This window comes from Barbus barbus, assembly GCF_936440315.1.
Source record: "Barbus barbus genome assembly, chromosome: 11".
Classification (NCBI taxonomy): domain Eukaryota; kingdom Metazoa; phylum Chordata; class Actinopteri; order Cypriniformes; family Cyprinidae; genus Barbus; species Barbus barbus.
Genome location: NC_136739.1, coordinates 19,646,031 through 19,659,265, shown reverse-complemented (window position 1 = coordinate 19,659,265; position 13,235 = coordinate 19,646,031). Strand labels below are relative to the sequence as shown.

At 37.2% G+C, this 13,235-nt stretch overlaps 1 protein-coding gene across 1 annotated transcript; it reads left to right on the top strand.

Annotated features, from left to right (window-relative positions):
* The first annotated feature begins 8 nt into the window (after nt 1-8).
* On the top strand, nt 9-11,238 carry LOC306877361 (WD repeat-containing protein 3-like). The gene is made up of 27 exons (XM_079429086.1): nt 9-119; nt 846-1,032; nt 1,134-1,343; nt 1,434-1,552; nt 1,991-2,069; nt 2,353-2,448; nt 2,597-2,692; nt 2,838-2,939; nt 3,123-3,220; nt 3,302-3,403; nt 3,492-3,722; nt 3,810-3,903; nt 4,412-4,513; nt 4,688-4,773; nt 4,879-5,017; nt 5,825-5,881; nt 5,982-6,082; nt 6,350-6,461; nt 6,755-6,889; nt 7,303-7,353; nt 7,438-7,503; nt 7,590-7,682; nt 7,857-7,907; nt 8,655-8,698; nt 8,815-8,943; nt 9,099-9,192; nt 9,290-11,238. The coding sequence occupies exons 2-27, from the start codon at nt 859-861 to the stop codon at nt 9,443-9,445; spliced, it is 2,817 nt and encodes a 938-aa protein (XP_079285212.1). The 5' UTR covers nt 9-119; nt 846-858; the 3' UTR covers nt 9,446-11,238.
* Nucleotides 11,239-13,235: the final 1,997 nt, after the last annotated feature.

Below are 13,235 nucleotides of genomic sequence, written 5' to 3'. Positions count from 1 at the left end.
CCGCTTTTGTCTTTACTTGATGTCACACATGCGACTGAAAGCATGTAGAACTTCTCCACATCCACAGAACCACTATTTTCATAAAGGACTGCAGATACAATTTACATCTAATCGACAAAGTATGTAACTACATTTTCTATACGCAGTGGCTTATTTTGAACTTTGTTATCTGCATATCTTGCTCTTTAAATGAGATTAAACGGACTGCATGTGCTTCTCGTTGCTGTTTATACGGTCGCATGGACCTCAAAGCGTGGTGTTGGAGTAACAGTTGCTCACTTTCATTTTATGAACTGACTGTTTAATTCATATACGTTATACGTACTTCTCAATCATAGATTTTACAGGTACTTATGAGAGTCATTTGTAGCAGCCGAATAACTAAAACACTATTAAACAACGTCACAACCACAGATCTGATGTTAAAATATTGACACAGGATACAACCCTATATGAAAAGAATATTAAACATGTAGTAATTTTTTAGCTTTTGCCACTACAGTCTCTGTATGTAATATAATTATATTTTCCAACAATCTATTTATTATGTTTTATACATTAGTTGTTCAATAATAATATATATATATATATTTTTAATGTATTCATTGTCAGGGATCATGCATAAAAATATAATCTCATTAAAAAGAGGCTTTAGCTACTTGCCAATTTCCATCTGCAAATGCATAAAACTTGTTTTATGTCATGTAGAATTTACTTTGATATGCAGCTTTATACAGTATGATTGGTATTTTCTTAAATATGTGCTCTTTTCTAGATTAAAGGAGCAACACATCTTACCCTACTCCCTTACTGTTGTTTTTGTGTGTGTGTTTGTGTGTCTACAGCCTCTGGCTTGCCATGGGATTAACTAAGCAGTACCTGCGCTATGTGGCGAGTGCTGTATTTGGAGTGATCGGCAGTCAGAAAGCCAATATCGCATTTGTGACCCTCAGGGGAGGAGAGAAGGGTCGATATGTCGCCGTGGGAGCCTGTGAGCATGTGTTCATATGGGATGTCCGCAAAGCTGAGAAGGTACTTGCTTTAAATGCTTTAGAAGATTGCTTGGTACATTACATTCACTCATCAGTTTATATAAACTCATATACGTTGAACTCACCCCTTTCATTTCTCAGGTTCTTATACTTGAAGGTAAAAAGCATGAGGTGACATACCTGTGTCCTTCTCCTGATGGCGTTCACATAGCGGTGGGTTATGAGGATGGTGGTGTGCGCATCTTTAATCTGCTCAACGGTGAAAGCAACGTCTCCTTCAGTGGACACAAATCAGCTGTCTCAGTTATTAGATATGATGCACTCGGTGCTCGTCTCGTCACTGGCTCGAGAGTAAGACTACAGTTCATTTCACAGCAGTTTTTTAAACAGATTTTCAATTTTACATAAACTAAAATCATTTTCTTTGTTGTTGTATTTTAGGACACAGATGTGATTGTGTGGGATATCATCAATGAGTGTGGTCTGTACAGACTCAAAGGACACAAAGATGCGATCACACAAATTTTGTTCTTGGAGAGCAAAAACCTGCTGATTACAAGGTAAATCCAATTCAACACTTGAAAATACTCATATTATATTATATTATATACATTCACACACATCATTTGCCAGAATATAAGGAGCTTTTTTATTATCTGAAATGTGCTGTGAATTAAAAACAAAAACAAACAAAAAAACACAAAACTAAATATTTGGATTTTGGCCATAAGTGAGAGGTACATGAGGCCAAGTTTCCCACGTGCCAGTGGTTTCAGTTTCACTTTAAATAAATGTGTTTAGGCTCTATGTATATATTTATAATAAACATTCTTTATTATGAATGCCAGAATAATTTTATATTTTTCATTACTGCTGTTCTGTACTAAATACTGTTAAATGTAAAGGATTTGAGTGAGGGGAACCAAAATAGTTTGTAGTGTTTGTAATTTTTGTAAACATTTCATTTTATTTACTGTATTTTACGTATGTTTCCTCAGTTCAAAGGACAGTTTTGTAAAGTGGTGGGACTTGGACACACAGCATTGTTTCAAGACCATGGTGGGGCATCGCACTGAGGTAAACAGGATCACTGTACACTGTTGAGACTGTCTTGATCTTTCTGAAATATACAACACAACAATTTAAATGCATGCTCTTGCTGCTTTGGTATGTCCACATAAATCAATGTACTGTAAATGATTAGGGAGTTTACTGTAAATGACCTGAGGTTAGGTGGCATTTGGTATCGTAAATAAAAATCATAAGGTGTTTTCTTACTTTACTTTTGGACAATGAGCCTCCAGCACTATCCAAATATCTATGTGTTGTAATACAGTGCAACATTATCCAATCTCTGTAGGTATGGGGGATGGTCCTGTTGAACCAGGAGAGTAGGTTGCTTACAGGGTCTGCTGACAGTGAGCTCAGAGCCTGGGACATTCAGTACATTGAGGAGGTAAGGCATATTATTCATGCTGTGCCAAATTGTTACTTTGTAGGCTGAATTACATTCCAGCACAGTCTTGAATGTGATACTTGAAGTCTTATATAGAGAATTAAAACTGATTTCATATATTCAGAATGACATTAAAGTTTCTTCACAGGGTAAGGAAGTGGGGGAGCCACAGGAAAAGAGAATCAGATGTCTTCTTGATAAAGAAGAGGAAGATGAGGAAGGACTTGACGAAGAGCCAGAAGAAGTAATATTTCTTCCAGTATTCTCTCCAGTGCATCCTGTTCATTTAATGAATGTATTCAGTGGATACTGGTGACTTGAGACGACACAATACACTTCAATTAGGGTTTCCTTTAAATATTCATCAAAGATCTGATTTCTGTCCACAGCGAATTCTCAGCTGTAAGAAAGCTGGTTCTGTTTTGAGGGAAGCCAGAGACAGAGTTGTATCCTTGGTCATAGACGCCAAAGCTAAAGTGCTAGCATGCCATGTAAGTATGTTTCTGTTGTGTATACTAGTGTTTTGCAAAAAATAATATCCTTCTGAAAAAGGGTTTCACTCTTATTAGCTTGGTCGGTAATGTTGAGAAGTACCTAATTAAAAGTAGCTATGCAATAATTATGCAAAAATTGCGACTACATCATATGATAATTTTTTTTTTACATCTCCACAGGGTCTGGATGCTACGCTTGAAGTCTTTACTGTTCTATCTGAGGAGGAGGTCCAGAAAAAAATGGACAGAAAACTAAAGAAAGCCAAGAAAAAAGCAAAGTGTGTGAGACCTCTGTTTTGAAACGTGAAGTTGTTCCTCTAAGCTTTTCTGATATTCTGATGAACTGTTTTGTTATGCAGGTCTCAAGAAGGAGAAGAGGATGGACCTGAACCTGTAGTGGAGAGGAAGTTGAGTGATGAGATTCAAAAGCTGGCAAACATAAAGGCATCATCCAAGATCAGGTCAGAGAGTACTTCTGCATGTAAGCATAGTCATCTTGTGTGCGATACTGGTGTTAAGTATTGATGGGAATGTTTTTTTCATCTACAGATCGATGGACTGCCTTCTGGTTCCTAACGGAGAGATGAAGCTTGCTCTTCTGCTGCAGAATAACACAGTGGAGACATACACCCTAAAGACTACAGAGAAGAATCCTACTGGCACTAAAACCTCTCGCCTCACACTGAGTGGTCATCGCACAGATGTCAGAACGCTGGCCTTTAGCTCAGATAACATAGCCATCCTCTCCGCCTCTGGAGAGACCGTCAAAGTATGGAACAGGTGAGTGTGATGATGACAAATGTTTCAATTTATTTGCATGGGTTTATAGATTTTGAGTCCTTAACAACAAGTATCTTCTTTGGTCAGGTCCACCTTGCAGGTCATTCGTACCATGGGATGTGAATACGCTCTCTGCTCGTTATTTGTTCCTGGAGACAGACAGATTATTTTAGGAACAAAGGTAAATAACTATTCACTTCTCAGTTGTCAATTAATAAGGAGATTTTTATTAATTCTGTCATTATTTGCTTAACTTCATTTCTTAACTTTATTACAAACCTGCATGATTTTCTTCTGTGGAACACAAAATGAGATGGTTTGCAGAATACCTGCCATGACTATGGGCTTTCAAGCTCTAAAAATTACAAACACATTAGCTGTATGTTTTATGTGCTTTTATCTTTTTTTTTTTTTTTTTTTCTGTTTTAGTACTGATATTTAAACTAGGTGTGTGAAGACACATTGTGCCAAGTTGGCTGTAATTTACATCAAGTGCCATTAGTTCTGGCCCTTTCTTGTAACCAAACACGAGCCAGCAACTTTGAAAATGCATGAATCAGATTTGAATGAGACGTTTTCTGAATGCTAATTAAGTTCCTGAAAGATCTTCTGTTGCAAAACGTTTAGTCCATATATCCTTTACTATGAAAAATGAATTTTTCATTATTTTTTAATTATTCTTTTGTCAGAGTGGGAAGATTCAGATTTTCGACCTGGCCTCAGGAAGCCTTCTGGAGACGACTGATGCCCATGATGGAGCTCTTTGGTCCATGTGTCTCTCTCCAGACCAGGTATAATATCATTCTCTCCTCTCAATGACAAAGAGCTTCTCATCCCTACAAAACACCACAGTCTGTGACTACAGTGAATTCCTGACTCTGTTTCAAAGACAGACAGTAAGCTGTCAGCAAGGGTTTTAGCTTTTTGTGAACATATTTGACTTTGATTTGTGTGTGTTAATGCAGAGAGGGATTGTAACTGGTGGTGCTGACAAGACTGTGAAATTCTGGGACTTTGAGCTCATAAAGGATCAGGACTCTGGGAAGAACAAGTGAGTTATTATCTGCGATCACAAACCACGGCTCTCTCATCCAGATTTCTCCATCCCTCTTTCTCTTCTTGGCTTTAATGTATTATTGCTTTGTGTAATCCACAGGAGACTGACGGTGAAGCACACACGCACCCTGCAGTTAGATGAGGACGTGCTGTGTGTGCGCTACAGTCCTGACCAGAGAATGCTGGCTGTCTCTCTTCTCGACTGTACGGTCAAGATCTTTTACACAGACACGCTAAAGGTAAACCACAAGCACAGCGTTTAGCATTACAATACTTTCCTCACACCACAACACATATCATCATGTTAAATCCACACATAAATCCAATGCTTTGTAAAAAAAAAAAGTTAACAGTGTCCAACAAAAGCCCACTGTTTTACTCGAATTACATTTACTGAGAGATATTTTACCACCAATAAACATCCTGACACTATAAGCAGACAGGCCCGGTTTATATCAACATCCATCTTGAGTGATCTGATCACGTCAGCGGAGACCGACTGCTTTTTTTATCAAAGAATAACGTATTCGCATGATATATGTTACTGAAATCAAAAAGTCTTAAAAGTTTTATAGGCCTGATGGATGGATGAGATTTCAATAATTCAGTCATTTTCTTATTTATAATTATCATATATTTTAATAATTGTTTAAATTATTTAAAATTTTTAAATGTTACATTTATTTGTTTTAATAATTGTGAAATAACTGTTTAAAATGCTCATTATTTTTAAACCTTTTTTGTATTATTTTTTTCAAAGAAAATTATTACTTTCCCTATTCCCTTTTCAATCTACAGTATTCTCATACTCGTGGAAAAATATATTTAAAATGTAACTTATTGAACTTTGTATTTCATTTATATTTCATAAATATTATACAAACTATAAATGGGGCCACAGAAATATGTCAGCACATTATAAATAACCAGTCACCACTCATGTAATATGACGTCATCATGCCTAATGCCCAGCTCTACCCAAAAAACAGCAGTCCTTTACAGGACAGAATAATAAGAGATTTGCCCTCTGTCTCAACTTCCTCTAGTTCTTCCTGTCGCTGTATGGACACAAGCTGCCCGTTCTATGCCTGGACATTTCGCATGTGAGTGTACTGGCTGACACGACACATAATGCGAGTTATTCTGACAAATGGCGTAATTGTTTTGCAATGTTCTTTGTGGGTTTCTGTGCGTGTTCTGCAGGACAGCGCTTTAATAGCCACAGGCTCAGCAGACAGAAATGTGAAGATTTGGGGTTTGGACTTCGGAGACTGTCATCGCTCTATGTTTGCACATGATGACAGGTAATAAAAACACTGCTGCTCGTATAATGACGCATTGCTGGCACAGTCTGTTCTACATCACATTACCTGTGCGTTTTTAGTTATGTTATTGAAAGTTATGATACCGGTTGATGACAAGTACAGTGATTTCAGTGTTCGGTCAGGTGTCACCTACCTACGGTGTTGACATCCCTCCAGCACCTGTGAGCTGTAGTCGCTGGATGACATCAGCCCAGATGGTCATTATTTGTCATCCACTGTTCTTTCCCTGTTGTCTTTCCTCTCTAGTGTCATGTTTCTTAAGTTTGTCCCTAAAACCCATCTGTTCTTCACTGCGGGAAAGGACAGAAAGATCAAGCAGTGGGACGCTGACAAGTTTGAGCACATCCAGACATTGGAGGTGACCTTCTCTAATAGTTGGACAGCATTCAATAGGCATTTTTCCATAGCCGGAATGAGTTTTCCAAAGGTTGCTTAGGTGGAAGTAGCTGTTATATTGAAAGGATTAGAGTTATAATAAGAGCCCAGTCAATATGCAGCAGAGGCTGATTGCATTACGTAAGCCGCAGTCTGCTTTTGCTTAAGCCCTAATCAATGTAATCACAGACAAGGATGTATTGGAACTGTTGCATTATTGCAGACCCTCTCATACCCTTGACAGTTTTTCAACTTTGACCCTTGGATGTTCCTCAGGGTCATCATCGTGAGGTCTGGTGCCTGGCTATCAGTCCCAATGGAGACCACATCGTCTCTTCGTCTCATGATAAGTCCCTCAGGCTGTGGGAGAGAACGAGGGAGCCCATCATCCTGGAGGAGGAGAAGGAGATGGTGAGTGCTTGGTTTTTCAGTAGAATGTCTCACAGCAGAAAAATGGGTTTGATGGTATTAAATACAGATCTATACATCTATGTTTACACCTCTGATAGACTTCTGTCATCTTCAAATGAATTAATATGGAATATCTGGGTAATGCTTTAGTATTAAAGTTAGGCAATTATTGTCGCAAGTTCTATCGTTACCAGCATGGAGTTAGTGTTTCATGAATCCATAGTTCCAAAAAACATCTGCAAACGGCATCGCAAAGTTGTGTGGTTGGAGCTATAGCTCTTGACCTGTGCTTAGAAGAATAGTTTCTTGTTTATTCTACTAATAAATCCAAGTGTATCAGCATTTGAAAGTACGTCTATAAAACCAAGCATCTACTGAAAACATTTGCTGACTTGTCTCAATATTTTTCTCAGGAAAGGGAAGCAGAATTTGAGGAATCATTGGCTAAAGGCGATGAACCTGTGGTAAGTGGTTCTCTTAAACCCTAGAGATCAGTTATGTCTCTTTATGTCTCTGTGTGTTCTCAGTGTTTCCTCATGTTTTCGCAGGTCCCTGGAGAGACTAAAGGAGAGGCAGAACCAGCTGGGAAGAAGACCATTGAGACAGTGAAAGCTGTGAGTTTGCAGAACTGTACAGATGAAGAGCTCCTCTCCTTTATACTCCGTAATGGAGAAATTATACTTGTGTTCTGTTTCTATAGGCCGAGCGAATAATGGAGGCTGTTGAGCTCTATAGAGAAGAAAGTGAAAAGCTGGAGGAGCACAGTGCCGCTTGCAAGGCAGCAGGGAAGGAGGTATAATGATTTTTAGGCACTCAAAGCCCATTAAGAGAGAAACACATTTTATTGAAGTTCTATTTTAGTCTGCAAAAAATAGGGCTGGAGCCTGAAAAGTTCACAAAATATGGGTTTATAATGTAATGATGCTGGTGCTTTACCTAGACGCTTCTTTGTTTTTCTTTTTTGCAGTTACCACCCCCTAAGATGAACCCCATCCTTGTGGCTTTTGGAAATATCTCTGTGAGTGTGTGTTTTAATATTAGCACTAGGTTTGTTTGGTTGTCATATTTGGTTGATAATATAGGGATGCACAATGTACAAGATCCATATCGGTCAATGGCTAAATTAGAGAATTTTTAAAGATATATCAGATGATATTATATATTTAATGGTAACACTTCGATTCTCACTATTAACTTGTTGCTTATTAGGTTGCCCATTATTAACATTGGCTGTTTACTAGTACTTAAAAAGCACATATTCTGCATGACCATATTTTACATCCCTAATCCTACCCAATACCTAAATGTAAAAACTAACTTACTATTAATAAGTATCAAATTAGGAGTTTGAGGCAAAAGTCGTAGTTAATGGTTTGTTAATAGTGAGAAGTAGACTTTAAAATAAAGTGTAACCTGTTTAATTGTATATGCACATTTCCTTTATTTTTATATTTAGATGAACTTTTGCTGTCATCTAATGCTGACGGAGTTATTTTTTAAAAGCACTAATAATGTAATAACACTGTTAAATGTGATGGCTAAATTCTTTTGCAGCGTTAAAATTTGTGGTGTTGTTGTTGTTGTTTTTTCACGGAAGAGAGTTTTAATATTATCTATTTATTGATGATCAACCTTAACATAATTTTAACAAATCAGCTGATTTTTAATAACACACCATACTAAAGGGCTGAATTATATTTTAGTTGAAAAGTCTATTTAAAAAGTGAGAATCATCACTCATATTTACTTGTCATTGTTTCTGCAGCCTTCTCGATATGTTCTAGAAGTAATAAAGAAGGTTCGGTCCAGGTAAGAGCTCTTCCTCAACCCAGTCAAAAGCATTCGAACTCATACATTTGCCCATCTGTTATGTACCGTTATGTTTAATGGGTCAGTCTGATTCTTAGCTCTGCTTTTCTCTTCAGTGAACTGGAAGTGTCTCTGCTGGTGCTGCCGTTTCCTTACGTTCCGGATCTGCTGAAGCTCTTCAATGGTTACGTACAGCAGGGCCTGGAGGTGGAGCTAGTGTGCCGCTGCCTCTTCTTCCTGCTCAGGTACTCATCTGTAGCTACTGCTTGGAACATTTTACAGTTTCATGTAGATTTATGTTCATTTTACCATTTCGTTATTAAATTACGCTTTTATTAGCATTGAGGTGATTATTTGATTTGCTCCTGACTAACAGTCCTATCATTTATCATTTTCCCAGAGTTCATTTTGGTCAGATCACCAGTAATCAAATGCTACTGTCAGTCATTGATGCGTTGAGGACCAACACAATCTCTAAAGTGCGAGAGATCAGGGTGAGTTCTAGAAACAGGATGGATTTAACCACTGTCATCACCTCTCATATGATCAGATTGTGTAAGCCTGTGTGTTCTCATCTACCCGTGTTTTCAGGATGTCCTGGGTTTCAACAGTTCCGGTCTTCAGTTCCTGCAGCGTGAGATTGAGAGCAAAGAGGACGTAATGTTCTTTGCTGATGCCACAGACCGCTTTGCAGAAAAAAAGAGAAAGAGAAAGAAACGTGAAAGAGCCGTACTTACAATCACATGAATCTGACGTGCTTGTCAACTGTTATAACAGACTCCATTGCTTTGTTCTTTTACAATCCTGAAGAAGCATCATGCTGATGTTTTTATTAGTTGATGTTTCATTTGTACCTTTCTAGAGAAGTCCATAAAGGTAAATTTCTCCACAAATCAACTTACTGAAGCTACTTTGTTCTTTATAATATTGAAGTGTGTTTGAATGGAGAGCCAAGCTGCAAAAAACCCTATTTGTCATCATTTTTGAAACCAAGACTTTTTTTAAGAAACACATTCTATTAAACCATGTTAAGTAAATCTAGTTTTAAGGATTTTAAAACTATATTAAAATCCCCCCCCCCCCCCCCCCCCCACACACAATTTTTTTCAATGTCATTTTTTTCAATGTAAGGGCAAAATTTAGGCTTACTGGCAGGTTAATGCAAGTGCTGCTACTGGCAAAAGTGAAGCAGCAGCACCACCATAGAGAAGCAGTGCTGTTTTATAATGTAATATTTCATGCACATTATATGATGTACTAGCATTGAACCGCAAATAAATCAGAACATTATCTTATGTGAAAGCAATAGTTGGATATAGAAACGTTAAGATTGAATCAGGGTAATTTGGGACATTTTTGGCACTTAATTGATTGTGATGGAGCGAGAAATGTATGCATCAGATTCAGATCTTTGGTTCCCCACATTACCCAATGTCCCAGATTAACCTCAGTCACCCAACATTAATACCCATATGTTTTCTGTTATGCTTAATTCTGTGGAAAAGATGAAGTGAGTCATCAAGACAGATTTTCAATCTCACTGATCGCTGCAAGCCTGTAAAAACACAAGAGCTTTCAATAGGGATGAAATAATTAAATTAGTTCAATCTTTCTGTATGGCTGAAGCTGTGGTGACCTTGAGGGAGATCCACACTGACTTTACTGAGCTCATAACCTGGATTAAATTTACAGTTACAAGCTCATACATACGTGGGATTCATAATTCACCACCTGGAAACCTTATTTCAACTACATATTTCACTCCTAGTTAGTGCTCCTCGGTCTTAACAGCGATTCTCACCCACCTCTCATGCCTCACGTTCCTGCTGTGTGTTAACATCCTAATCATCATCGTGTCTTGGAAATAATTAAACAAATCCCTCAAGACACCCCTTTTCAGACCTGTTCAATCTAACAGTAATGAAAAAAGCAAATGAAGTGTGTATTTATAAAGCCGTAAAAAGGCTTGCAGTATTTTATGAGACCGGTCTGGGTCTCAAAGCTATATAAATGTCACACCTACCAATATTAAAAATTCCTGAGAACAAGTTCTGTGTTAATCCCCCTCGAACAGGATGAACTAATCAAACACAGCCGTGTTTTTATGGAAAAGCACATGAATTTAAACATAGCTACCACTGATAGTGACGGTATAGATTCAGTTTGGTGGAGACATCAGGCCTTCTCTCAAATGAATGAACCTATAACTTTTTAACCTCCTGCTTTAGTTGTAAACAGAACAAAATAGTAGTGGTCTTGGTCTGAACCAATTTAAAAAACTATACAGTTGAGTCCAGAAATAATTTAGTTTTATATTGTGGCTGATATTTTTCATAGCAATAACGGAGCACTCATAACATGCACAGCAAAGAGAGTGTGCATGAAATGTTTCTGACATCTCCACGGTTCCCCAACGTTTGAGTCATCGGGCAGATTTACTGATCTACTGCCTGCTTTTCACCTCATAACATATTTTCCCCCTTTATTACTTTGACTGGCCATCAGTGATTGTGTCACTTCTTAATAAAAATAATGACTGTAAAATGAGTGGGTGACTTTGTTTTGAGTTATTTTGATGTACAGGAATGTGTCTCTCGATTTATTGCTATATCTCTTTTTATATAAACATAACTTATTACAACACATATAAACAAAGTACAAAACCTTGACATTTGACATTGGACAATAAAGCAGGGCAACATATATACAGCATAACCACACTGGGATCGAAAACTGCATTTAGTGAAGAGAGGGGAAAAAAGTAGGAAAATTGATGTGTGTTTCAGTTGCCATATCTTTAACCAAGTAAGCCTTAGTAGAAGACAATTTTGGTACTTCAACCTCTGGTTTATGGGCCAAGAACTGGTCAAGTGAATCCTAGAAGAGACTGAAACTGACAATGCTTTGGAGCTGTTCAGATGCTAACAATGGTCAGATTTACCAGTAACCTATTCTATTCAACTCAGTTATGATGCAATTAAAGACTAAAGATTATTACTAATTATTTATTAATCTTCAGTGGTTCCCAAACATGGGATATTATTAATATTAAATATTTAATTAATTCTGTTTAATTATATATCCTAAAGAATTTTAAAATAAAATGAATAAAGAAGACCAATATCAAATAAAAATATCCAAAAAATACACTTATTTATTTATTTTTCCTACACTGCCAGGGTTTTGCTGTTCGGGGTGGAGAGTTCAGTTAAGAGATGTATACAATGTGTAAATTGTATAAATTCAACAAATATATATTATTTAGTTACATATAGTTTACTTTTTAATTAACGTTTAAATATGCTTTGTGTGTAATTATATGTGACCACTGGGCCAATGCATTAGTAAAGACGCTATACTCATATCATGTAGAATGACCACTGGGTGGCACCATTGCTTTTCCAAAAACTTTTCTGAGATTTTAGTGACTGTCAAACTTAATGTTTTCTCACAAATCTCAAGATCAGCCATCGAGAGGGTAAATGTAAGTTTTATTTAATTTATATATATATATTTTTCATTTGTGTTCAATTCTGTTAGCTTTTTTAGAAACGTATTTTGAAGTATTACTTGCTAACTGGTTTATCAATTATAAGAAGCCTACCTGCAAACATCTTACGGAATGTCTTGATATCAGCCACCATCCATTTTACTACAGAGATTTGTATGCTACACATACTTTCTCTCTATTTTTTTTTACTTGTATTTCTACCTTGCATGCATTTTCATTCCCTCACCTTCTTTATTTTTTTGGTTTGTTCTATCAGTTCCAGCTGGCAACCACATTTCACTGTTGAAAGTCAATTCAAACAGTCACCAGTGAATTCACTCCCACCATGAAAATGATTTCAAGCAATAACAGTTGACCTGTGGTCCAGTCTGTTTACTTTTAAATTGAGATAAAACAACCAAGGCCAAATCTCAGAATGTAATTTTTTTTGTGTGTGTCAGATGGTCCTGTTCTCTTTTCTGAGTCACTACACATTGATTCACCAAAGGTGTGGAGAGCGATTGAGCCTTTGAAAGCGCTCCATTGCTATGTGAACCCCATTACAACCGTGAACCCACACAGAGAGAGACATTTTTAAGAGCTCTCCCCAGAAATCCACACAGCTGATGTAATTAGTCATTTCAGAGTCATGCACTTCATAATACTCCCTATAAACAGACATTCAATCCTTCCCTCAGTGTTCACTGTTTATCTTAGTCTTTTACAATCTGTTCTGGACCACCGTCTGTTTATCCTTCCCCAACAATAATGCTCCTATACTGCGATGGAGGAATACAGTTCATTTGTCCAATTAAACAAGGAAAATAAATACAAATCGATTATGGACACAATGTCGTGATTTGTTCCCAAAACACTTTTACAATGGCACACAACTTTTAGATTTACGATGCAAATAGAGCAGGGGTGATGAATGAAAAACGTCCTTGACATGTTTTTCAAAGGTTTGATCTACATCATTATCTAAACATATCTGGAAATAAATCTGTATTACACAAGCAAATTGACCTTCCGTTTGCTAGCAAAAGT